Consider the following 26,165-nt stretch of genomic DNA (forward strand, 5'->3'; position numbering starts at 1 on the left):
CCGAGATTAGCGCCGTTTCGCACACAGTCCACCGTCAAGTGTGCCAGGATTTGAGAGCAGGATTTCAGCACGGCAGAAAAAGACTCGCGGAGCCGGGAGCCTACAGGTCCGCTCCGGTCGCCATCTTGGCTCCTCCCCAGCCTTATGATTATTGCTGCAAGTGTGCTTTTACATATATACTACCCTATTTTCAAGCGTGCAAATTCTCCCTTCAACGTCACTGCCGAGCATTCTTTTAGTGAACTGCCCCCACACGAGCTGTCTTACAGACTTGCGCTGCGCAACAATACATTCATTAGTATGTTACATCATTCCCATCAGACCAGCAATGCTACTGATTGTTGGATATGTGGCCGACTCCCTCCCTATCAGAAATACAAAGGAGTGCTGCCTCTTTTTCCGTACCCATTCACACACAATGGATCCTGTGGCGCATGCTTTAGTCTGATTAATTCCTTGAATTCAGATTCTGTAGTTTACCAGGGTAACTGGGTATGGGGAAACCTGAACACTGTTTTGCATAAAGTATGTTTCCCTGACAAGGAGGGTCTCCCCAAAAGAACTGGAACTGATCTAGAAAATGAAGTATATGGATTAGGTAACTTTACACTTAACCTCATGATTCTCAGTGTTGAATCCGAAACGGAACCAGTCTTGCCCGCCATGTCCGTACTTCCAGTCAAGGGTGAATTATGCGTCAGAAAGAATGGTTCAGTACACCTGGGTCATAGTAGATGTACTACTGTGGTCGAATTCAGTGATAAGGGCAAGTCTACGTTTAAAGCTTCACGTCATTCCTACTTCATTTGTGGTCATACCGCATATATACGCTTACCTCTGGATTGGGATGGCACCTGTTACATTGCATTCCTTCTGCCACCTGTTTTCCTAGCCCCTCCTGATTATCATAGAAATACTCATCTAGTACACAATAGACCACAGAGAGCTCTCCCGATTGTCGACTATACTGAAACGGCATGGGAGCAATACACAGATTTCAATAAAGGTTTCTTCCCCTACTTAGGTGCTGTCTTTAATAGTAAACTGATACGAAAATTAACTAGAACCCTTGAAGCTGTAGTGAATGAAACTACTTCTGCCTTTTTTTTTTTGCTGACACTGAGCAGCCTATAGAACATACTACATTAAGACGGAAATTCTACTAGGTATGTTATGAGCAGCAGGCGGTGCAGCTCCGAATCTTTAAGAGCCATTTTCTCTGCTTTTCCGAGTTTGTGCTGTAGACAGCACAATTTGAGGACAAACAGGTGTATGGAACAGTACTGAGCGTGCATACTGAAATGGAACATGTTCATTATACTGACCCAAATTACCAGGTTCCATTTTCATTTCCATTTTACTGCCTCCATGTCGAAGTGAAGCTTGAAAGCTATGGTTCTGAAACAAGGCCTGACATTTGACAAAGTTTCCTGTACCATCATATTGAGCTGTGTTTGTTCCCTTCCCTAGACAGAAAATGTACTAGAACAATGAAAGATGCCTAGAACAGAAGTGTAAAGTGCCCTGCGTAATGTGTGCCTTGAAGGAGCCCCCTGCTCCCACTGATTTCAGATAAACAAGTTATTAGTGGTCTGTATGCTGACTTTAAAATAAATTCAAAATCCCACAAGCATGGCACAATAATGTAAAATAAACGTCATTCATGGTGTGAAGTGCACAGGCGAACAACTCAAGGCATCTTGCCGGTCATAAAATGTCATTACAACCGTAGCTGTTTCTTTCTATAGCCAGCAAATCCCTGTATCTACCAGTATGCACATTAATTCCTTAGTGAACTTCTCCCCTATGGCCATGTATGCAGGAAAAGACTCTGAACGACCCGGACTTCCACATTTATTAGCTAAGATCTTTCTGGATTCTAGAGGCAAAGACCAAGTCAGTGCGAAACTGACTTGCAATAAAACAGCATCAATCAACCCACAATAAATATCACATGTCCCATGTAGAAAATCTTCATTCAGTCAGTCTTTGAAGAAGAGAAAATCAGGAAGGTGTGTTAAATGCACACCATTAACTTTTCATCTGCTGCAATCAAACCTTAACTAGGTACAACTATATATCACCATTCATGCACATTTTGAACATGGTCTAGTACTGGAGTGCTACACAGAGGAGTTTCAGTGCAGCAAAGTGGGCCTGGCAGGGAGGTGAGGGGAATAATGAAATTGTACTTAGAAGAACAAATTTAAGGAAAAGGAGCAGAGAAGTGATTTAGGAGCAGGAACGACGGATGGAAGAATTGCCGTATGGATAAACGAAGGAAGAAAATAAAAGCCCAATTTTTTAAACACTGGAAAAATACCACCCCCATATCTCATGTAACTATAACCCGTGCCCTTCGATAACTGTATTTCGCACCCCTGCCATGCACAGTTTTCTCCTCAATAATTTCACTGCAAATGTTGCAGCAATATTATCAATGATGTCATAGAAGATGTCATGAGTGAATAATATGTGGTGTAATTAGCAGTGCATGGCTAGGGCGCGAGTTATGGTTACTTACGATAACTATAACTGCTGAATTTCTGTGGTTTAGTGTGTGTAAAATCTGACCCTAACTAGAAAATCCTTATAACCTTTGTTTTTTCTGTGAATTTGTAATGTTTTATAATTTTATTTCCTAACTAAAATGTCCCTGTAACATTTGTTTTTTTCAGTGAATTCCTACTGTTTTTAATGCTATTTCCTAACTATAATGTACCTCTATTCTTTGGTTGTGGTGATGTGTGAGTGTGTGGTGGGTGTGTGATGGGTGAATGGTTCTCTGTATCTGAGGCACAAGTTGTTTTCTGGGTCTCTGAATGGGTGTGTGAGAGGCTGTATGGGTATGTGAGTGGTTGAGTGGGAGTGTGTCTGTGTGAGTATTTGCTGGGATTGTGAGTGGGTGTGTAAGTGGCTGTGTGGATCTGTTATTAGATGAGTGGTTGTCTATGTCTGTAAGTGGGTGTGTGAGTGGCTGTATGAGTGTAAATGGGTGCGAGTGGCCACATGGGTATCTGAGTGCGTGTTTAGGTGGGCTTCTAGATCTCCTAGTGGGTGTGTGAGTGGCTGCATGGGTATGTGAGTGGCTGTGTGGATGTGTGACTGGGTGTGTAAGTGGAAGTATGAGTGTTTAAATTGGTGTGTGTGTGGTTTTCTGGGTCTCTTACTGGGTGTGTGAGTGACTGCGTGGGTCTGTGATTAGGTGTGTGAGTTATTCTCTGAGTCTCTAAGTTGATGTGTCAGTGACTAGATGAGTGGCTTTATGGATGTGTGACTGGGTGTGTGAGTGGTTTTCTGGGTCTCTGAGTGGGTGTGTGAGTGGGTATGTGAATGGGTGGGAGGGTTAATGGCTGTGTGGGTCTATAAGTGGGTGTTTAAGTGACTGCATGGATGTGTACATGGCTGTGTGGGTGTGAGTGCCTGTGTGGGTCTGTGAGTGGATGTGTGAGTGGTTCTCTGGGTCTCTCAATGTATGATTGACTCCAAGGGTCCATAAAGGGGCCATGCTGAGCACTGCATGGTTCCTCAGATCCTGTGCACACAAAAACAAAATGTTATCCACAATTTCTTCTGCATGTGGGGTCCCTCACACACTCCTCCATCAATCCGTATATCCTATTTCTACTTTATTCCCTCCCCCATCCCTGGGAACCATGTTCTAATTCACAAAATGGCCGCAGGAACTTTTCTCTCCGGCTGTGGTCAGCCAATCATGGCATTGCGGTTGGTGCGTTGATCCGCGGATCCTCAGCGGTGTTTCTATGTCTCTGGCTATATATAAATCTTTTTCTTTAAAAACTCCAAAACTACTGAACAGATTTACAATAAATTATAAAAGAGCACTCTTTCCGGACCATGATGTAGCTTTCTGCCAAATTTGGAGCAATTCCATTCAGCGGTTCGGGATGTAGCCATGTCTAAAATCCCTATGGGAAATTGCATAGGGAAAACATGTTATGGACCCTTCATTTTCTGAGCCTCCACGCAATATCTCTTTCACTTAACTTATTATACTTACCATGCATGGTGAAGACATGCATTGTATTGTCATACATCTGACTAAATACTTTGAAGCTCTGATCCCATCGAGAGGGATTTTTACTGATAAGAGGGTTAAGAGACTGTTTATTCAGTATTCTGCTTGGTGCCTCTGTGGTTAAACCCAATTCGTAGAAATGTTTCATTGTGTTGAAGTACTGTCCTCACACTGTGTCTACCCATGGTATTTGGTACCCAGAAGTAAAGGCAGCCATATCCATTTGCGTTGGTGCAAATTGAAAACCTTGTAGGACTACTTGTAGACTTCATTAGTGCTAAATGGAGTTTGTTTGGTTGCTGATGCAGAAGTTGAGAGCTTTCGTAGTTGCTGAAAGAATTTAGCTGTGAACTTGTCAATATGCCTGTAACCACTACCCTTAGAAACGTGAAATCGAAAGGGAAATCCTTGTGTCTTGGCGATATGGATACCAGTATTTGTTTTTGCACTGTATCTATATACCCCTGATTTGTTGTCTGTTACAGAGAGGCTGAATTAATTGAAAAGGATCTTCTCAAGATTGACAGTCACCCGACTGGCAGTGCCTTCTATCTTTCAAGGTTAACTGTGGGTGTGGATGTACAAATGCAAACAAAACTTAAGAACTCCGGTCAGATTATTTTATTTATTTATTTTTATTTATTTTTATTTTGAAAGTTTTATATAGCGCGAACAAGATCTTTGCAGATATCAGAGCGCTTTACAAAGCGGGGAATACAAACATGAGGGTGCATAACTGGCCATTCGGTATAGCTCAATTGTAGATAATAAGTGGGGTGGGGTAGGTACATGAGGGAGCATGGTAAAGCAAATACATAAGTGTGAGCATAGACAGTCAGGTAAGTAAATAAAAAAGTAATACAAATCATTGAAGGGATCGAGCAAATAATACAGATTGGTGCAGAGACTTTAAGAATCCACGTTAACAGATCAAGTGTATTTGGCTCTGAGGATAGCTTTTACTTCTTTCTTAAAGAGTGCGATGGAGGAGATGAGTCTGGTTTCAGGAGGGAGTGAGTTCCATATCCTGGGTGCCATTCCTGAGAAGGAGCGTTTATACGTTTTTTTCCTTCTGAAATCTTCGAGGTTTTAGCAGAAGATTATTTGTGCCTCTGGTGTTTCTAGAACCGCCAGAGATTGTCAGCTTCTGGGAGAGGTATCCGGGTGAGCTCAGGTGAACAGCCTTGTGTGTCATGCAAACGATTTTCAAATGTATTCTGGCTTCAAAAGGCAGCCAGTTCAGAGATTTAAAGTCAGGGGAGATATGCGTTTGCTTTTTTGACCCAGTGATGAGTCTCGCTGCAGCGTTTAGAGAAGCTCTTAGGGGTGCGGTAGAAGTTAGAGGGAGCCCGCAGAGGGCTATGCTGCCGTATTCTATTCGAGGGAGGACTAGTGCTTGTACTGCAGTTTGGAAGTCTTTGGCTGGGAGGAAGGGTTTAAGTTTCCTCAGGGTATTGATTTGGTAGTTCGCTCCTTTTGTTGCCTTGCTGATACGTTGCTGCATGTTGAGGTTGGTGTTGAGTGTTATGCCTAAAGATTTTGCTGAGTCCACGATGGTGGGTTGGACATTGAGTGCAGTTAGGTGATTTAGCCAAGTTTGAGTGGTGGAGATCTTCGCGGGAGGTGAGATCAGAAGGAACTCTGTTTTCAGAGCATTGAGTTTGAGATGATTATCTGCAAGCCAGGATTGGGTGTTTCTGATCGTTGAGTTCAGGAGTACAATGTCTTTGGGGGATTGTAATTTGAGATATAGTTGGGTGTCATCGGCATACATGTGAAAGAGTACATTGGATGCTTGTAGCAAGGTGGTGAGAGGTTCCATGACTAGGTTGAACAAAGTTGGGGATAGGGAGGATCCTTGGGGGACGCCTAACGATACAGGTATTGGCGAGGACATCAGGTTGTTGTTCTTGAATTTCTGCGTCCTGTTGTGTAGAAAGGAAGTGAACCACTTGAGAACAGTCCCAGATAGTCCCATTCTTGTGTTTAAAAGTTCAACTAGCTTCTCATGTTTAACGGTGTCGAATGCTGAGGAGAGATCAAGAAGGATGAGGAGGCAGGTGTCGTTTTGATCTAGGATTTGAAGGGCGTCGTCAATAATGTGAGTCATAGCAGTTTCTGTACTGTGCCCTGCTCGGAAGCTTCATTGATGAGGGTTGAGGAGATCAAACTGATCCATGTGTTTAGTCAATTGTAGTTGTGCGCATTTTTCCAGGAGTTTGGCTAGAGTGGGAATATTGGTAATGGGACGGTAGTTGTTTGGATCAGATGGGTCGGCTGTAGGTTTCTTTAGTAAGGGAGTGACTTGTCCAACTTTGAGGGAGTCCGGGATGGATCCTTGTTGAAGTGAGCTGTTGATAATTTTAGTCCAGAGTGGAAGGAGCAACGGGGTGAAGTCTTTGACAGCGTTAGCAGGGAGGGGGTCCGTGAGGTGATTGGATGGTTTAAAGGTGCTGAGCAATTTGCCAATTTCTTCTTCAGAATAGGTGTCAAAGGATGACAATGTAGCATTGTTTTTTAATTCAGTGGGTGCTATGCAGTGAGGTTTGGGGTAAAGGCTTGCGTCAATGAGGAGATCACTCTTTATGTTCTCAGTTTTTTGGATAAAGAAAGCAGCGAAGTCTTCACAGGAGCGTGATTCGCGCACAGTGCTGAGTGGTTGGGGTTGTTCCTTAGATTGTGTTCTGATTAGCTCAAACAGTTTTCTCTGACGGTTTTTTGCTTGGTCGAGCTGGAGGCTGAAGAAGGCTGATTTGGAGCGCTTTATTTTCCTGAAGTAGGCGTTTCTCTTTTCCTTCAGGTTTTTTAGGTGCAGTGCAGAGGGAGCTGATCTCCAGGTGCGCTCTGCCATTCGCATGGTTCGTCTATCCTCATTGAGACTCCCGTCGTACCATGGGTTGGAGATTTTAGCGGAGACTCTTTTTAACTGCATGGGTGCAGCCTCATTAATTATTGAGGTCATGGCGTTGAGATAGTGGTCAGTCAAGGATTGGACGTCCGTAGCGCCGGTAGGAGGGAGTAGGAGGTCGCAGCTGTTCGGGTTAGGGATCTTGGGTTGAGCTTTTTCAGGTCTCTTTTCCAGAATTTAGTCTTGGAGGATTGAACCGTGTTGAATTTGACTTTTTCATTGATGAAGAATGTGACAATATGATGATCTGACCAGTCACAAGGTTGAATGGACTCAAGTTGGATAGCGTCCTCTTTGGAGATGATAAGGTCGAGGATAGAGTCTTTCTCGTGGGTCGGGCTGTTGCAAAATTGAGTGAGGTCAAGGGCGTTGAGGAGATTTTTGAGACTATTTACCACCGCATCATTGTGATTGTTCCAGTGGAGGTTGAAGTCACCAAGGTATATTTGGGTGAGCTGTCGTCCGGAGTTGGTAGAGATCATATCCATGATTTGTTGGGCGAAGGTGAGGTTGTCCCTGGGTGGGTGGTAGATGCCGTGAAGAGAGCATATCGGTTTGCCCTCACTAACGATATTGAGGCAGATGTATTCACAGGAAGTTGGGGAGGGTAGGGAAGGTGCGGTGACTTTCAAAACAGAAAGGTTGTTCCTGTATATGCATGCGATTCCACCACCTATCTTGCCAGACCTGTCAAGTCTAATGATGTGGTAGTTGGGGGGAACCAGAATGTCCATTATAGGTGTAGAAGATTGCCTGTAAATCGTAGTAAAAAGGGAATCTGGTAACTGTGTCTTCCCTCCTACCCACTGTTGCCAGCTACCAACATCATTTCCTCCCCTTTAATATTCTAAGTGGTATAGGTGAAGTTATGAAGTGGAGGAATGAATGCTGCTGCTACTGCTTTCAGTACTTGTGTGTTTTTTCATATTAAGCAGTAGCTGTGGTTGTCTTCTACCGCTCTGTATGTGACTTCAGAATGGGCTGGTAAATCATCCAGTTCAAAAAAGTCAAATATGATTTTTTTTTTATGTTATTGGCCCAGTGTAACTGTGTAAAAGAACCATGGAATTCAGGTCTTAGAGCTGTATGGAGTGTTAAAGGTGCAGTTACGTCAGTCTCATATAAATCTGAAATGGGCTTCCAAGACAAAACATCTCATTCTAAATAGGAGCCAAACTCTTTTTTTCTGCCTGAACGATGCAGTCAGGTTGGAGAAATAGGCTCCATATAGGGATTAGATTTTATCATTGGCAGTTTTTCATTTACTTTTTGACACTTATTTCCTGGCTTCCCCTGTGACTCACATTTTGGAGTAAGGTAAGAACTTGATTGGTCAGTGTGAGAGTTAAAAAAAAAAACACAACGGCGTTTTGTTATAAAACTGTATATATAGCCATAGTTTGAGCTCACTAAGGGCATTGTCTTGCATTCTACGAATTTTAAATTGTTATTTTGACAGTCATTTGACTGATATACTTGCTTTCCATTCCACGAACCATGACCTCACTAACTCTTGGATATGCTTATCCTTTATGTCAATATATTGCTATTTGTAACATTCACAGTAATGAACGTAATTTGTTACTAATTATGTTTACCTGTACAGCAAGTCCCCCTCGATTTGTGTCTCTGGAGGAACTCATGGAAACAACAAAAGGTGTCACTAAAATGGCGTTAGCCCACGAGATTGTAGTAAACGGAGACTTCAAGATTAAGCAGCCTGAACTTCCAGAAGGGAGGTAAGGTATATTTTATTTCAAGGCAACCTCAGTAGAACAAATTCAGTGGCGGCTTCCTGTTTTTATTACAGTACCTCTTATGGAATAAATGCGTTATTTTTAAAGATGACATGGAAATATTTATTTCAACTTGGAACAAGCAGTTGCTGTGTACCATGATATACAGCATTATGTGCAAGTGAGATTGTTTCTTATTAAATTCATTCTCTCTGATCCTCTAGTCTTTGTGACATCCTACATCAGAAAGCTATGACCAGTTGCTCCTTTTGTCCCTGAGCTATGGACTCCTTCATGCTCTAGGTTTTGCCATCTTTCATGGACTTACTTGTGGCACTATTGCTTTGCATTAACCTTAGCCAGAATAGGACTGATTTGTGCCCCATTACTAGCTCTCACATCTCATCTGTTCATCATGGCGTTTCAGCTCACTTATTTTACTTCCAATCCTTGAGCACTCCGAGGCTATAAGTTGGGTGGGTAGCAGCGTGTAAGAAAAAATCAAAATAATTAAATAACTATCATTCCAAGTTCCGTAACTCAGGCCTGGAATCAATCTACCCCTTGTGACCTTTTCAAGTATTGGGCCAAGGATTTGAAATTAGGTTGCTACTGTTGTTTTGCAATAACAGATTTCCCAATATTTTAAGTCTGTACAATTGTGATTTCTTCTGTTCTTTCTGTAGTGTTTCACCTTCTTTCTTAATCAGTGTGGCAAACTGCAAGGAGTAACCTGGAAGACCGGAATAAGAGGTGTCCTTTGATGACCCACCCCTTCTCCTTTTGCGGGTGTAATAGAGTTCTGGGTTTTATGCCATTCAAGCGCATATGACAAGCCATATCAACTCGTAGCTGGAGAGAGCGTGGATGTAATACATTAGGAAATTTGTACCTGGGGGACACCGTCCTTACTTTTGCAGAAGCACCAGGCAGGGGCTTTCTGGGTAAGACTAGGCCAGTTTCTCCAATATACCAAACTGCCCAGTAGAGCCAGGGATAAGGACTGGATTTCAGAGGGCACCTAGCTCTTCATTCACACAAGAGGGCATGCTGGAAGAATATATGTCGATACACCCAATGCAAAATAACGCATACTTTTACCACAAAGTTATTCGTTCGCAAGTACCATTACAACACAATTTTTTCTATGCATACCATTAAGGGAGGGGTACAAAATGGTTTCATAGCTGTATGGGACCCTGAAAGCAGGTGGGAGCAGGACCCTACTGAGGTTAAGACCACAATGGGAAGAAGTGCCCCTCACAGATAAGTAATGGCAGATGACTTGTTCCCAGGTCAAGTAAGCATTCACCATTGCAAGATTGAACCTGTCAATACTTTCAGTATCTACATCGAACCTATGCAAAATGTTTGATTTTGACACACCATACATATGTTAATTTTAACACATTTTTAAAACAATTCAAAAATAGCACTGAATCAACATTTCTAATATTAATTCAGAATATATTGTAACCATGCTTTAATGTATTTTTTACCAATTGAGTTCTATCTCTTTAGTACAAATTTACAATGAAATAAAACAAAAATCATAACATAAGGTAAAAAAAAAGAATAAATATCTTTATATTTTAGAAGAAGATATTCCTTAATCTCATTGCCCATTTCTTATACAATTACATTTTGCAATATTAAATATTGATATCAAAATACGTGTAAGTAATTACCAAATTAGAAAAGAAAATGCACATTTAGAACAGTTGATGTATTCAAGCAAAAGTGGTACTTTAGATGGGTCCTTGCTCGTGCCTGTCACCGGGAAGAGACAACAAGTTCTATACAGTTAATTAAGTTACCTTGGCCGAAATCCGAATCAGATTGTTTTAGAACATGCTGTGACCAGCCCAAGCTGAGTTTTTGAATTTTGTAGTATTTGCATTCCAAATCCACATCTTCTGTGTCTGTATACCTGATGAATGAGTATTCTATGCTAAATGATCACAGATATGAGGATGATTTGAAATCTAATAGGAACTTTAGTAAACAAGGCACGCACATTTTACATCCACACTAGAACTCAATGATTTATATATCCCATTTTAGTAGTATTCATTGTATTTAGTTGCCAAGTGTGTGCAGACGTGCTTGTTCCAGACAAAAAGAAGTATTGCTGGGAACCTCTAGCAATGTGCGCATCACAGGCAGCTGTTGTGTGCTTTGTTTTGTAGATCCTTGGCAGTTCTTGACAATATCCATGTTGGTGTGTTCGAACCTCTTGTACTGTTGTGCTCCAGTTGGATAAACAAGCTAAATTTATCAGTCAACACCTACTACAGGAGAGAAGAATGGTAGCAACACTCTACAAACTAACTGTCCAGTCAGAACCTTCGCATTCAGAAAGAATAGGTCTTGATTTAATGGTAGCAGATGTACAGTTGTTAAATTTAAGACCGTCCTGTCCTCAATAGAGACCGGTCGCTCCCCCCACCTCCTCTCCTCCGGTATCGTGCTTATTGAGATTGTGCCACATTACTGCTTTGCACTTATTTGTATTGTACTTTGTATTTGCATTGCTTCGAAGCGCTCGCCACTGCTGGGCATTAATTTTGCATTGTTGTTGTCGCTTTTCATTGTGTGTATTCATCTGCTTCCTGCCGCCGAGCGCGTAGCGCTTTCACACTGCTGCCTTTTGAATCCTGGTAACTTAGCGCTTTATTTGCAAAATAGCTCCTTGACCCTCGCAGCATCTGTTTGTTTTTGCCAGAGCCATTTTGTTTAGCTTCTTGTTCCAGACCCTCCCTCCACCTCGCTCCCGCCTCCCAGCTGACCTTCCCACCCACAGAGACTAGGAGATGCCCTCGCCCTCGTGCAAGCTGTGACCGTCCTGTCCTCAACAGACACGGTCGCTCCCCCCACCTCCTCTCCTCCGGTATCGTGCTTATTGAGATTGTGCCACATTATTGCTTTGCACTTATTTGTATTGTACTTTGTATTTGCATTGCCTCGAAGCGCTCGCCACTGCTGGGCATTAATTTTGCATTGTTGTTGTCGCTTTTCATTGTGTGTATTCATCTGCTTCCTGCCGCCGAGCGCGTAGCGCTTTCACACTGCTGCCTTTTCAATCCTGGTAACTTAGCGCTTTGTTAGCAAAATAGCTCCTTGACCCTCGCAGCATCTGTTTGTTTTTGCCAGTGCCATTTTGTTTAGCTTCTTGTCCCAGACCCTCCCTCCACCTCGCTCCCGCCTCCCAGCTAACCCTCCCACCCACAGAGACTAGGAGCTTCCCTCGCCCTCGTGCAAGCTTTGACCATCCTGTCCTCAACAGACACGGTCGCTCCCCCCACCTCCTCTCCTCCGGTATCGTGCTTATTGAGATTGTGCCACATTACTGCTTTGCACTTATTTGTATTGTACTTTGTATTTGCATTGCTTCGAAGCGCTCGCCACTGCTGGGCATTAATTTTGCATTGTTGTTGTCGCTTTTCATTGTGTGTATTCATCTGCTTCCTGCCACCGAGCGCGTAGCGCTTTCACACTGCTGCCTTTTGAATCCTGGTAACTTAGCGCTTTATTAGCAAAATAGCTCCTTGACCCTCGCAGCATCTGTTTTGTTTTTGCCAGTGCCATTTTGTTTAGCTTCTTGTCCCAGACCCTCCCTCCACCTCGCTCCCGCCTCCCAGCTGACCCTCCCACCCACAGAGACTAGGAGCTGCCCTCGCCCTCGTGCACGCTTTGACCGTCCTGTCCTCAACACACGGTCGCTCCCCCCACCTCCTCTCCTCCTGTATCGTGCTTATTGAGATTGTGCCACATTACTGCTTTGCACTTATTTGTATTATACTTTGTATTTGCATTGCTTCGAAGCGCTCGCCACTGCTGGGCATTAATTTTGCATTGTTGTTGTCGCTTTTCATTGTGTGTTTTCATCTGCTTCCTGCCGCCGAGCGCGTAGCACTTTCACACTGCTGCCTTTTGAATCCTGGTAACTTAGCGCTTTATTAGCAAAATAGCTCCTTGACCCTCGCAGCATCTGTTTGTTTTTGCCAGTGCCATTTTGTTTAGCTTCTTGTCCCAGACCCTCCCTCCACCTCGCTCCCGCCTCCCAGCTGACCCTCCCACGCTCCGCCCCCTCCACTATCCATTTAAGACAGATGTCCCAACGTGCAGCGTCCACGCCGAAGGTGCGCCAAAGGTAAGCCCATCTACGCCCGTCCGCGCCTGGACCGCGCCCAGCGCTATACCCCCTGGCCCTCGCAAACCCATCGCCTCCCGCATCACATACGACGCCTCCACCCTCCTAGCACTTAACCCCGGCCGACTCCCTAACTGCGCCCAAGCAGCACCAGGACACACCCATGGACCCTTCACCTGCCACCCCTGCAAATTCAACTGCATCAAGACCCACACCAAATCCACAAACACCAAACAGAGATCCGACACCAACCACCTTAAATGCATCCTTCTCAACACCCGCTCGGTTCACAAATACGCCATCGACCTTTGGAATCTACTCGACACCATTTCTCCGGACATCGCCTTCCTAACAGAAACCTGGATGAATGCCTCATCAGCTCCAGACATCACCATAGCCATCCCAGACGGCTACAAGATCATCCGTAAGGACCGGACCAACCAAACAGGGGGAGGCATCGCCATCGTCCACAAGAACACCATCCGCGTCTCAACCAGATCTGAAGACAACCTCGCTATCGCCGAACACCTTCACTTCCAGATCCACACCGACCCCAAGACCACACTCAGAGGCACCCTCCTCTACAGGCGACCAGCACCCCGTACTAAATTCAGCGAAGACATCACTGACTTCATCACCCCACATGCCCTCCCCTCGGAAGAATACATTCTACTGGGAGACCTCAATTTCTATCTGGAAAAGAGCAACGACAGTAACACTACCACCCTTCTGGACAATCTCGCCAATCTCGGACTCAAACAACTTGTTAACACCCCCACACACTACGCAGGACACACACTCGACCCTATCTTCACCTCCAGCAAGCATATCTCCTTCACTCACACCACACCCCTCCACTGGACGGGCCACAGTTGCATCCACTTCATTTACAATAAAACCACAATCCACAACCACCCTCAACCAACTCTGCGAAGAAATTGGAACAAAATCAACATCGACCAGATCTCCACATCGCTTCTTCAAAAAACCCCTGCCTATTCAACGAACCCTAACCAAGCCGCCATCAACCTCACACAATGGTTAACCCAAACCGCCGACAAACTAGCACCCTTGAAAAAACATCAAATCAAGCAAGGAAGCAAGAACGCCCCCTGGTTCAACGATGACCTTAAGAAATCCAAGAAGCTCTGCCGTTCCCTTGAGAAAACTTGGAAAAAAGACCCAAACACTATCACCCAAGCCGCCTTCAAAAACGCCACCCACAAACACCACCAACTAATCCGAACAGCCTAGAAATTAGCACTCAAAGACCGACTAGACAACAACGCCCACAACAGCAAGGAACTTTTCAACATCATCAAAGAATTCACCAACCCCACCGCCAGCTCCAACGACAACACCCCCTCTCAAGTCCTCTGCGACTCCCTCGCCTCATTCTTCCGTGACAAAATCGCCGACATTCATAACAGCTTTGACAACCAACCCGTAAACCAGTCCACCCCACTCACCTCCGAACCTGTACCTCCTCCGAATAACCTTCTCGACTGGAACTCAATCTCCACAGAAGACACCATTCGCCTGATGAACTCCATCCACTCTGGATCCCCTACAAACCCATGCCCCCATCACATCTTCTACAAAGCAGACTCCATTATCGCACCCCATCGCCGAGACGTCATCAACTGCTCCCTCAACTCCGCCACATTCCCAGAAAGCTGGAAACAAGCCGAACTCCGCGCCCTTCTGAAGAAACCCACAGCTGACCCCACCGAACTCAAAAACTACCGCCCCATCGCCATTCCCGGCCAAAGTCATCGAGGAAGCCGTCAACAATCAGCTCGCCGCCTTCCCCGAAACCAACAAATCCCTCGACTCCTCACAGTCCGGCTTCCGAGCCAAACACAGCACCGAAACCGCTCTCATCGCAGCAACAGACGACATTCGAACACTTCTGGACAACGGAGACACAGTCGCCCTCATCCTCCTTGACCTCTCTGCAGCCTTCGACACAGTCTGTCATAGCACCCTGATACAACGCCTCATAAACATCGGAATTCAAGGAAAAGCATTGGAATGGATCATCTCGTTCCTCGCAGGAAGAACTCAGAGAGTCCGCCTCCCCCCTTTTAAGTCAGAGGCCACCGAAGTTATCTGCGGCGTCCCGCAAGGATCATCACTCAGCCCCACCCTCTACAACGTCTACATGAGCCCCCTCGCAGCCATTGCACGTCAACACAACCTCAACATCATCTCCTACGCTGATGACACTCAGCTGATCCTCTCACTCACCAAAGACCCAATCACCGCCAAAACCAACCTACATGAAGGGATGAAAGAAGTTGCCGAGTGGATGAAGCACAGCCGTCTGAAACTGAACTCGGACAAAACGGAAGTCCTCATCTTAGGTGCATCCCCTCCCGCCTGGGACGACTCTTGGTGGCCAACGGCCCTAGGAAAAGCTCCCATACCGACGGACCACGCACGGAACCTGGGCATCATCCTGGACTCCTCACTCTCGATGACCAGACAAGTCAACGCCGTCTCTTCATCATGCTTCAACATCCTACGCATGCTCAAAAAAACATTTCGCTGGATCCCCACCGAAACAAGAAAAACGGTCACCCACGCACTGGTTACAAGCCGTCTGGACTACGGAAACACCCTTTACGCCGGTACCACCGCAAAACTGCAGAAAAAACTCCAACGCATCCAAAATGCTTCAGCCAGGCTCATACTAGACATCCCCCGCACAGACCACATTTCAGTTCACCTGAAAGACCTTCACTGGCTCCCCGTCAACAAGAGGATAACGTTCCGCCTCCTCACCCACGCACACAAAGCCCTATACGAACTTGGACCTGATTGTCTCAACACGCGCCTTTCCTTTTACACCCCCACCCGCCAGCTGCGTTCGTCCAACCAAGCCCTCGCCGCTGTTCCGCGCATCCACAAAGCCACCATGGGGGGGGAAGATCCTTCTCCCACTTAGCGGCCAAAACCTGGAATTCCCTTCCCATCCACCTCCGCCTTACTCAAAACCACCTAGCCTTCAGAAAACAGCTTAAAACCTGGATATTGGATAAGTAAACCTCCCCCCCCCCCGCCCCCCTTCCTCAAGCGCTTTGAGACCCTCTGGGTATGTAGTGCGCTATATAAATTCTGACTTGACTTGACTTGACCTCAATATCACAGAAGTTCCTAACCCCTTCTTGGATGGTGGAACAACTCCTGCCTGATTTAGAGCGCTTGCACTGAGTAGCATTGGGAACTATTGTACAGTGTTATTGTGTTTGCTCCAGATTGATAGCTCTCAGTGATTAAACGATGTTTGTGGTCATATATGTTGGTGGGGGGATGTCCATATAACAGTGGGCATGTGAGCATATTATTGTCTGTATATTAGACTATGATGTTGATTTTGTGGATGTGTGATGATGGGTGTGTTATTTGTTAGCATATTATGTATGTATAATGTTGGTGTTGGCATATGATGGGTCGTATGTTGGTGTATGATGTTGCTTGTGTGGACGCATGAAGGTGTGTGCATTTGCACTTAATGGTGGGTGTGTCTGCATATTAGCACAAGAGTACTTGTAAGGATGTATAGTAGTGGATGTTTGTTGACATCTAATGTAGTTTATGTTGATTGTGGATCTCCTAATTTGATGATCTTCATGTAGCTGTCTGGCAATGCATTTGCTGACCTATAACAGTGAATGCGTTAGAGAATGATTGTGTTTGCAAATGATGTGGGTAAATTGTTTGGTGTATGACATTAATTGTTTACATGTATTTGGTGGGTATATTGACCCATAATGATGGGTGTGTGGATGTATGGGTGGGTGAGTAGATGTATGATATTGGTTGTGTGGACCTGTGATGGTGGATGCCTTGGTGTATAACAATGTGTGGTGAAGTATAATAATGAGTTAGTTGATGGATGACATTGAGTGTTGGACTGTGATGGTGGATGTGCTGACATATGAAGTAGATTTTGTGTATGTATAATGGTTTGTTTGTTGGCTTATGGTGATGTTTGGTGGTGGATGTATTAGGATGTGTATATATGAGGTGGGTGAGTGCATCATACCGGTGGTGTGGGTGTATGACTTCTCCGACTGGATCTCCAACAGCGATGACACACTGACCTTCATGAAATCGTCCAGCACCAACAGATTTAACAAGCATGCTAGCTGGTTTACCCCCGAACTCCGGGCCATCTAATGTGAGTTCAATCAATTTGAGAGACAATGGCGCTTCAGCAGGAATCCCACAGACCTCACCACTCTCAAATCGGCCCTCAGCTTCCACCACCATCACCTCAAAGAAGCCATGAAGAACGCCCCAACAAACTACATCAAAGCAAGTGCCAATCACACCAAGAAACTCTTCAGCATTGTTAGAGAGTTCTGCCCTTCAGCCACCGAGAACACAATCTGCCCCTCCGAAGCCCTCTGCGACACCCTGGCAGACTACTTCTACAAAAAGATATCTGACATCTACTGCAACTTCAACCCACTGACTTCAGCCACTTTCTAACACCCATGAATATCACCCACTGCCAACTGCTCCCCGCATGGAACTGCTCACTACACCGATCATCAAAGCACACCGGACCCCTGCTCCCACCACATCTTTAACCTGGAACAGAAGTTAATCAGCAGAGCACTCACCAACATCCTCCATACTTCCATCAGCACTGCCACCGTCCTCGATGTATGGAAACACGCAGAAGTTAAACCCCTCCTGAAGAAGCCCTCCGCCGACCCCAGTGAACACAAGAATTACCGCCCCAACTTGCTGCTCCCTTTACCTGCCAAGGTCCTGCAAAAAGCCATCAAGCACCAGCTCACAGAACACTCGGAAAGAAACAACCTGCTCAACACTTCCCAGTCCGGATTCCTTGCCAACCACAGGCCTGAGACCGTCTGGTCGCCGCAACAGATGACATCAGAACCCTCCTCGACTGAGGAGAGACAGCAGCCTTGATCCACCTCGACCTCTCAGCAGCCTTTGACGCCATATCCCACCACACCCTCATCACAAGACTCCACCACATCGACATTCAAGGAAACTCCCTCAACTTGTCCTCCTCACAGGATGCACCCAGAGAATCCTCCTACCACACTTCACCACTGAACTCGAGCATCATCTGCAGCATCCCACAAGGCTCCTCACTCAGTCCCACCTTGTTCAATGCCTACATGACTTCACTGGCCAACATTGTACGCTCCCACGGACTCATCATTATCTCCTATGCTGATGACACCCAACTCATCCTCTTTTACTGAAGACACCGTCACCACCAGATCCAACTTCCAGAACAAGATGACCAACGTCGCCATCTGGACGTGTTCCCATTGCCTGAAGCTAAACACGGACAGTGAAAGTGCTTATCTTTGGTGAGAACACCTCACCATGGGACGACACTTGGTGGCCCACGAAACTCAGACCTGCACCAACCAAGCCCGCAACCTTGGGATCATCCTGTACAGCAAACTCACCACGAAGCACCAGGTCAATACAGCATCCTCTGCCTGCTTCCACTCCCTCTACATGCTTCGAAAGAGCTTCAGATGGATCTCCATCAACACCAAGAAAACCATCACATAAGCCCTCGTCACCAGCCAAAAGGACTACAGAAATGCACTCTAAGCCGGAACCACCACACAACTCCCGAAGCGACTTCAGACTATACAAAACACTGCAGCCAGAGTCAACCTCCTCAAATGGACCAGCAGCACACCCCAGACCCTCCCACCTCAGAAGACTGCACTGGCTCCCTGTCCAGAAGAGATGCCAGTTCAAGCTGCACATCCTCACCTACAAAGCCTTCGACAACCTTGGGCAACCTTCGTCAGCCACCACCTGACCTTCCACCAACCCGCCACTGGTGTCCCTCAGTGTAACACCTGCAGCTTCTTTGTTTATCTCCCTGCCTCGCCCATGCAGCTCTTCTTTGTTCCTGTGTCCCCTCTGTGTGTTTGTCTCTCTTTGTGTGCCTCCTACACTCCTGTCACCATTATGTGCCACTCTGCATTGCCCCTGCTGCCCCCTTCAGGCCCTGTGTTTCACACTACCCTGTAGGCTCTTCGTGAGTCCGTCTGCCCTCATGTAGCTCTTCTGCGTGAGACTCATTGTCGCAGCTCCTGTGTGTGCCTTATGTCCTCTCTAGAGCCCTTCTGTGTCCCTTCCCAGCATGCAATATTGATAAAGGAAATGGGTCTCGTATGCAACTTATAAGCATTCCGAACCTATTGGCTTTGCCAATGCTTTTTTTTTATTAAAAAAAGTATACTCTGTGAGAAGGGGCAGAGCCTGGTGCCAAGAGCGGTCTAAGAGGCACTTTACATCTCACCAAGCTCCACCCCACACCCCCTCCTTAAAAAAAAAGGTAATTGAGGCTGTAGCTGATGTCCTGGGATGTTTTCACACCTTTAATGGACATCAGCCGCTTAGAGATCTCGGTGACCGTGTGAAGGGAGCTGAAATCATGTGACATGATGGCTCCGTGTTAGTTGGCAGGTATGGTGAGTCTCAATTATCCAAACACACTCGGTCAAGACAAGAGGTCTTAGGCATGATAAATCACTTTCTGGTCCTTAGGCAAGGGTGGGAACAGAGTTAAGCCCTGACTCTTTGGCGAGGCCGGGTTGTGCTTAACCCACCTGGTGCAAACCGGCAGGTACAGCCTCTTCATAAATATGCAAGTTTATCCACTCGCTTATGAATCATGCAGCTTTGGCTCATCCACTATGCTGCTTTTTTATGTATCGTTAAACTCCCACTGTTTGAGAACATTGGGAGGAAAATACTTCCTGAAGTCGTCTGCATGCACATTGCGTTCTGATTGTTCATAATCATTATGTCCGTGTACAATTTGAAGAACACAAATACATTCCCAAAATAGCGGAATGGATTTTTACCAGACCACGTCAAGTTACAGAATCGGTGGCGAGCCCTCCGTCGGGGAGGAGGACCGCCACCCCCCTTGCCACCACCCTCAAATAAAACGATAATAAAATAGGTTTTAAACCAGTTTTGTTGTTTTATTTTAATCCCCCTGGACCCGCGCCTAGGACTCTGACGAGTCTTCGTGGCAAGTCCAGCGGAATGACACTGCTGGTGGAGGAGTGGAAGTACACTGTTACTGTGCACAGCGCATGACTGTTTGGGCGGCCGTCTCAGGCTGGCCAAATCGTCATGCGCACTGAAACTCTCTGCAGCCCCAGCTGCGTTGCTGGAGAGAGCAGGCACAGGCTCCCAGTTTGCCTAGGAGCGCTAGTTGACAGCTCTCAGGCCAATCCTGATGTTGCTTTCATGCAGTCTCAGGATTGGCCGCAGTGCAGTCTGGAAGCATGTGCCCAGAAGAAGGAAGAGCGCAATATGGCGGGCAGCGACGGCGGCGTTCAGGTAAGTAATTTTCTCTTTTACTTTTTTTTGTCCTTGGACTTCCTCCCACCACCCTACTCGAGCCTGCCTTGCCACTTTGGAGGGGGATGGGCCGCTACTGCACAGAATGACTGAATTAAGGGTACAAAGGTCTCTGTACAGGATTATGAGTAGAGGGTACAGGCTACCGAGTTGTGTTATTAATACATTCTGCAGGACTATGGGTACAGTGTTCACGAACAAGAATGCAGGTTTGGGGTACATGATTAATTATTAAGTCTACACGGTTACAGGTACAGGTTAAGAGCACGAGGTAGATGGTTATGGTTGCTGGGTTAAGGAAACAGTGTTAAGCATAAAAAGTATGCATTTGACAGGATAACATTCTTCAATAGAAGACAAAAATGCTGAAACTTTTCCTGCTTTAAGCAGCTTATGTTTTTGCACTAAGGTCTGATGATAATGGGAGCATGTGCAGATGTCGATGGAAATTCCATAACTTGTAAAGTGAACGTTTGTGTCAACAGTCTGGGAATCAATGTGGGTACCAGAAGCAAACTTTAAATAGCTGCAAGTGAAGAGTGGACATTAGCCGGTATTCAGAGGGAAGCACGCAGTGTGATTTTAATATCACCTGGTGGAGTGCAAATGTAACCAGCATTTGAGTTTAACCTGGGCCTAATCAATCAGAAATCTATCTCACATATCATTGATGATTGTTTTGAGGTTGGTGGGTGTTTGTTTTATGAAAGAGCGTACTCCATCAAGAACTTTTCTTAAATTCAGGTGGAGTCTTTTCTGTTTGTTTTTTTTACTGCTTGACTGCTACGGCTTACCCCAGTGGTGCGAATCCTTTTTCTGAATATTATGGGTAGCTACGTTTAAACATTCATTAAAAAAAAATCAGCACTATAAATCCACACCAAATTTGCAACCTTTTTTCCCCAACATGCTGGGGATTTTAAAGGTACCCAGGGTTTGCAGATTTCCTCGCCAGAGAATCGAGAAAATAGCCAAACCTAATTAAATTTTGTTTTTGTGAGACTAATGGGGATAAAAGTGCTCTGCAGAAATGTCATCAACAAAAGGTTTGCTATGCTAGGATCACCATCTTCCCAACTTTCAAGAACAAGCAAATCTGTCTTTTTTTGTGGAACACCGTTTTTACTTTTTCTAAGAGGTAGTCATTTTTCCTAATTTTTGTGGTTTTAGACTTATTACATTTCATGGTTGAAATTGGTGTGAAACCCATGGGTGATCATGGAAAGTTATTTCTTAAAAGCAGACATCATTTTAAATTCAGCAGGAGGTCATTTGTATAGATTCCTCAAGATTTTTCCAAAGAAATTAACTGTTTAGATGAAAACATAATGAATATGAGAGGTTTTCATATGTAACATCTTGTCACAGTGGCCAATTTACAAAAGCAATATACCACTACATCTGACAGACTTCTAGTCATGGGGATAAGTAGGGGTTGTAAAATCTTTCCAAAAACATGCATTACCCCAGAACCAACAACCAAGCTGCACCTTACAATACATTTTTCATTGTGTGCACTTCATGGTTGAAATTGGTGTGAAACCCATGGGTGATCATGGAAAGTTATTTCTTAAAAGCATAAGGGGTAAGAGTGCCTTCAAGGGAATTCGTTTGAATAGTGTTTGATGATTTTAAATTCAATTTGAAGGGAAAGATTAATAATCCCTCTATGTAATTAATACATCACACAACAAAGACTAACATTTTTGGAAATGACTTAAACAAGGTATTAACACATAAACAACATATAAACAACAAGCACAAAGGTGTATTTATAAAAATAGACTTTATCAAAACAAATCAAGTGGTAAAAAGTGTCATATACAGATGAAAACCATTTGAATAATTAGGGCTGCAGGTACAAGGAAAAATAAATTTGAGAAGTAACACAGCAGGACCTAAAAACCAACTATCCCAGGTCAGAAATAATAAGACAAAACAGGGATAAGGTGAATGTCGACGTTTCGGTCTCCTAGAAAACACTTTTCGAGACCATCCTCAGGACTGATGTCAATTACGTACTGTATAGGACCAACTGTAATCTGAAATATAAATATTTACAATTACAAAACTTTTATAAATTATTGATTTATCTACACCCTTGAACAAACAATGTTGGCTTATTATATGTCCACATATTAACATACTTTTACTGTAAGCAAGTTATTCATGAAAAGATTAAACAGAGAACAATTACTTAGTTCATGCGCAAGCTTTACAAACATAACCCATTGGGAGGTGATAATATTACCTCAATTGGAACGCTGCAAGTTTAAAGATGGAGAGAAGGGGGCTCAGCCAAAAGGTTTTGTTACACAGAGTAATGGAGATGCTCCTAGGTATGAGAACAGTCAATTAATTTAGATTTAAAACCAGGGTTATATATGGTTAACAATAAGAGGAAAGTTAAGTACCTATTTATTGTTCAATAAATAGGTACTTAACTTTCATGAATAACTTGCTTACAGTAAACGTATGTTAATATGTGGACATATAATAAGCCAACATTGTTTTGAATGCTTAGCATAACGTTTTATATATATATATTACAAAATTGATTCTTCAGTTTGAATTTTGGAAACATAATTGATTGTGGTTGCTAAACTATGACAGCACAAAGTTTTATTTGAGTGTTTCAATGTTCCTTCTCTGGCAGTAAGCAATCACTTCTCAATGTATTTTTCCTACACGAGAGACCAGCCATTTACATAAGTCCAGTATGTGCAAATAGCAAATAGAGCACCTAGTATTCGGCGCAGATAAAACAATGAATATATTATTTCTTTGATTTACAAAGTTTCTCCATGTTTGTCCATAATGGTAATGTTTTCGTCTTTAGGTATTAGTCCAATGTTTGTCTGTTTTGTTTTTCACAAGGGTGTAGATAAATCAATAATTTATAAAAGTTTTGTAATTGTAAATATTTATATTTCAGATTGCAGTTGGTCCTATACAGTACGTAATTGACATCAGTCCTGAGGATGGTCTCAAAGTGTTTTCTAGGAGACCAAAACGTCGACATTCACCTTATCCCTGTTTTGTCTTATTATTTCTGACCTGGGATAGTTGGTTTTTAGGTCCTGCTGTGTTACTTCTCAAATTTATTTTTCCTTGTACCTGCAGCCCTAATTATTCAAATGGTTTTCATCTGTATATGACACTTTTTACCACTTGATTTGTTTTGATAAAGTCTATTTTTATAAATACACCTTTGTGCTTGTTGTTTATATGTTGTTTATGTGTTAATACCTTGTTTAAGTCATTTCCAAAAATGTTAGTCTTTGTTGTGTGATGTATTAATTACATAGAGGGATTATTAATCTTTCCCTTCAAATTGAATTTAAAATCATCAAACACTATTCAAACGAATTCCCTTAAAGGCACTCTTACCCCTTTATCTAATTACCCAAGCCCTCAAGGGTATTTTGGGTCGCTCACTTCCTTCTGATTTCTTAAAAGCAGACATCATTTTAAATTCAGCAGGAGGTCATTTGTATAGATTCCTCAATATTTTTCCAAAGATACTAACTGTTTAGATGAAAACATAATGAATATGAGAGGTTTTCATATGTAACATCTTGTCACAGTGGCCAATTTACAAAAGCAATATACCGCTACATCTGACAGACTTCTAGTCATGGGGATATGTAGGGGTTTGTAAAATCTTTCCAAAAACATGCAATAACCAGAACCAACAACCGAGCTGCACCTTACAATACATTTTTCATTTTGTGCGGGATTAGCGATTGATATGGTAAATGTAAAGAATAAAGAGGGGGTATGAAAAAACCCAAGTATTTCTAAAATGTAGACAAGATACTGAGTTTAGGAACAGTACGTATTTGTACACCTTTGAATTTGTGGTTACCCAGAGTATCATGTGATTCAGAGGGAATTTTGGAAAATGTATTCTTCCTTTCACGCTGGATTTAAAAGCTTCAAATGCAGAGAAATCCAGTTGTGAATAACACATGTTCTACTATTCTCTGTTCTCACACATCTCCTTATACAAGTGGTTCCCAACGTGTGTGGCTGTGCCTAGCTTCTGCCCCAAAACGTGACCTGGGGACATTCCACTACATCCAGCAAAATCAGCCCTTTTTTTGAAGTTTGGGTAGCTGTGGTCTTGAGGCCCTCCGGGCTAACCAGCACCCAGAGAAATCTACCAAACCCAGACACATTTGAAAAATCGACACCTTGGGTAGTCCAGGGTGTGCTTGCTTGGATCTCATAAGATGTGTTTTTACCAAGAAACCCTTGCAAACCTGAAACTTTGGCTAAAGGAATACCCTTTCCTCATGTTTCGGTGAGAGAAAGTGTTGAAATCTGCGGGGCTCCACAAGTTTCCTACCACCCAGCATTCCCACGTTTCCCAATTAAAACATGCATTGGAAATGCAATAGGTCTCGCATCATTAGAGTTAGTGCTTTTAGAATTGTTTATGGGTTTTTTTTGTAAATCTTTTGCATTTTTGTTTCCTGTAGCCAATGCTAAAGAATTACAAATAAAAAAAGCCATAACAAGAGAAATGTTGTTGGAAGTCTCATTGGTAGAAAGTGCACGGGCAGTGTTGCTTTCGAAGGGAGTATACTATATAACGTTACAAGACAATGTCCCAAGCCTTCACGCAGAAGCACGCAGATTTGATAGTGGCCAATTTAATTTCTCAAACACCTGCTCCTCTTTGCAACTGCTTAAGCATATTTTACCTCACTTATTGGCCACATTTGATAAAAATCCGATTCCGCCGTCAAAGTAACGCTCCCGTCTTGTCATTAAAGTGCGTGTTCAATGAAATGCTAACATTTCGCGGTTCAATGTCAGACAGAGCCGGGGCAGAGGCAAGCTAATCTGCCTCAAAGTCATGTTTTATACACACGATTACAAATGGAGTCTTCCTCCCGCTCGGCAGAAAAGCAATCTCAAATCCCTCATCTCTTAAGTATATTCCGAGCAACGGCGACCTGTTCTTTCAGCATTACTGAACCAAGAGATGAAATAAGATTGCACCGGGCAGAGATATTGTAAAGGAAAGCCGCCGCACCTCTTGTTTGCATCATATCAAAGCACCTTCTTAAGGATTAGCGCGCTGAGGCGCCGGGGTGCTTCACTTGTAAAATAAGCACCGTTCAATGCGAGATCAACGGTGGCACTAAGTTAAATTCATGTTCCCAGCTGCAAATAATCCATTTACTTCCCAGCGCCCGTTCATGGCACCATTATGATATAAAAAAAGAAGTATACTACCTGGAGAAGGAACATATTGCGTCTTGAGAGTAGGAGGAGGAGGGGGGAGGAGATAATAACGTTACAAGACAATGTCCCAAGCCTTCACGCAGAAGCACGCAGATTTGATAGTGGCCAATTTATTTCTCAAACACCTGCTCCTCTTTGCAAATGCTTAAGCATATTTTACCTCACTTATTGGCCACCTTTGATAAAAATCCGATTCCGCCGTCAAAGTAACGCTCCCGTCTTGTTATTAAAGTGCGTGTTCAATGAAATGCTAACATTTCGCGGTTCAATGTCAGACAGAGCCGGGGCAGAGGCAAGCTAATCTGCCTCAAAGTCATGTTTTATACACACGATTACAAATGGAGTCTTCCTCCCGCTCGGCAGAAAAGCAATCTCAAATCCCCCATCTCTTAAGTATATTCCGAGCAACGGCGACTTGTTCTTTCAGCATTACTGAATCAAGAGATGAAATATGATTACACCGGGCAGAGATATTGTAAAGGAAAGCCGCTGCACCTCTTGTTTGCATCGTATCAAAGCACCTTCTTAAGGATTAGCGCGCTGAGGCGCCGGGGTGCTTCACTTGTAAAATAAGCACCGTTCAATGCGAGTTCAACGGTGGCACTAAGTTAAATTCATGTTCCCAGCTGCAAACAATCCATTTACTTCCCAGCGCCTGTTCATGGCACCATTATGATA

General features: G+C 44.0%; 1 protein-coding gene across 1 annotated transcript in view; it reads left to right on the forward strand.

Annotated features, from left to right (window-relative positions):
- TCP11L1 (t-complex 11 like 1) overlaps positions 1 to 26,165 on the forward strand; it is a 233,844-nt gene that overhangs the window by 87,846 nt on the left and 119,833 nt on the right. Inside the window, exon 3 of the mRNA XM_086955862.1 lies at positions 8,554 to 8,686. Coding sequence (XP_086811988.1) covers positions 8,554 to 8,686 — 133 coding nt within the window. The remainder of the gene's footprint in view (positions 1 to 8,553; positions 8,687 to 26,165) is intronic.

The sequence above is a fragment of the Lissotriton vulgaris genome, chromosome 2_1 (genome assembly GCF_964263255.1).
Source record: "Lissotriton vulgaris chromosome 2_1, aLisVul1.2, whole genome shotgun sequence".
Lineage (NCBI taxonomy): Eukaryota > Metazoa > Chordata > Amphibia > Caudata > Salamandridae > Lissotriton > Lissotriton vulgaris.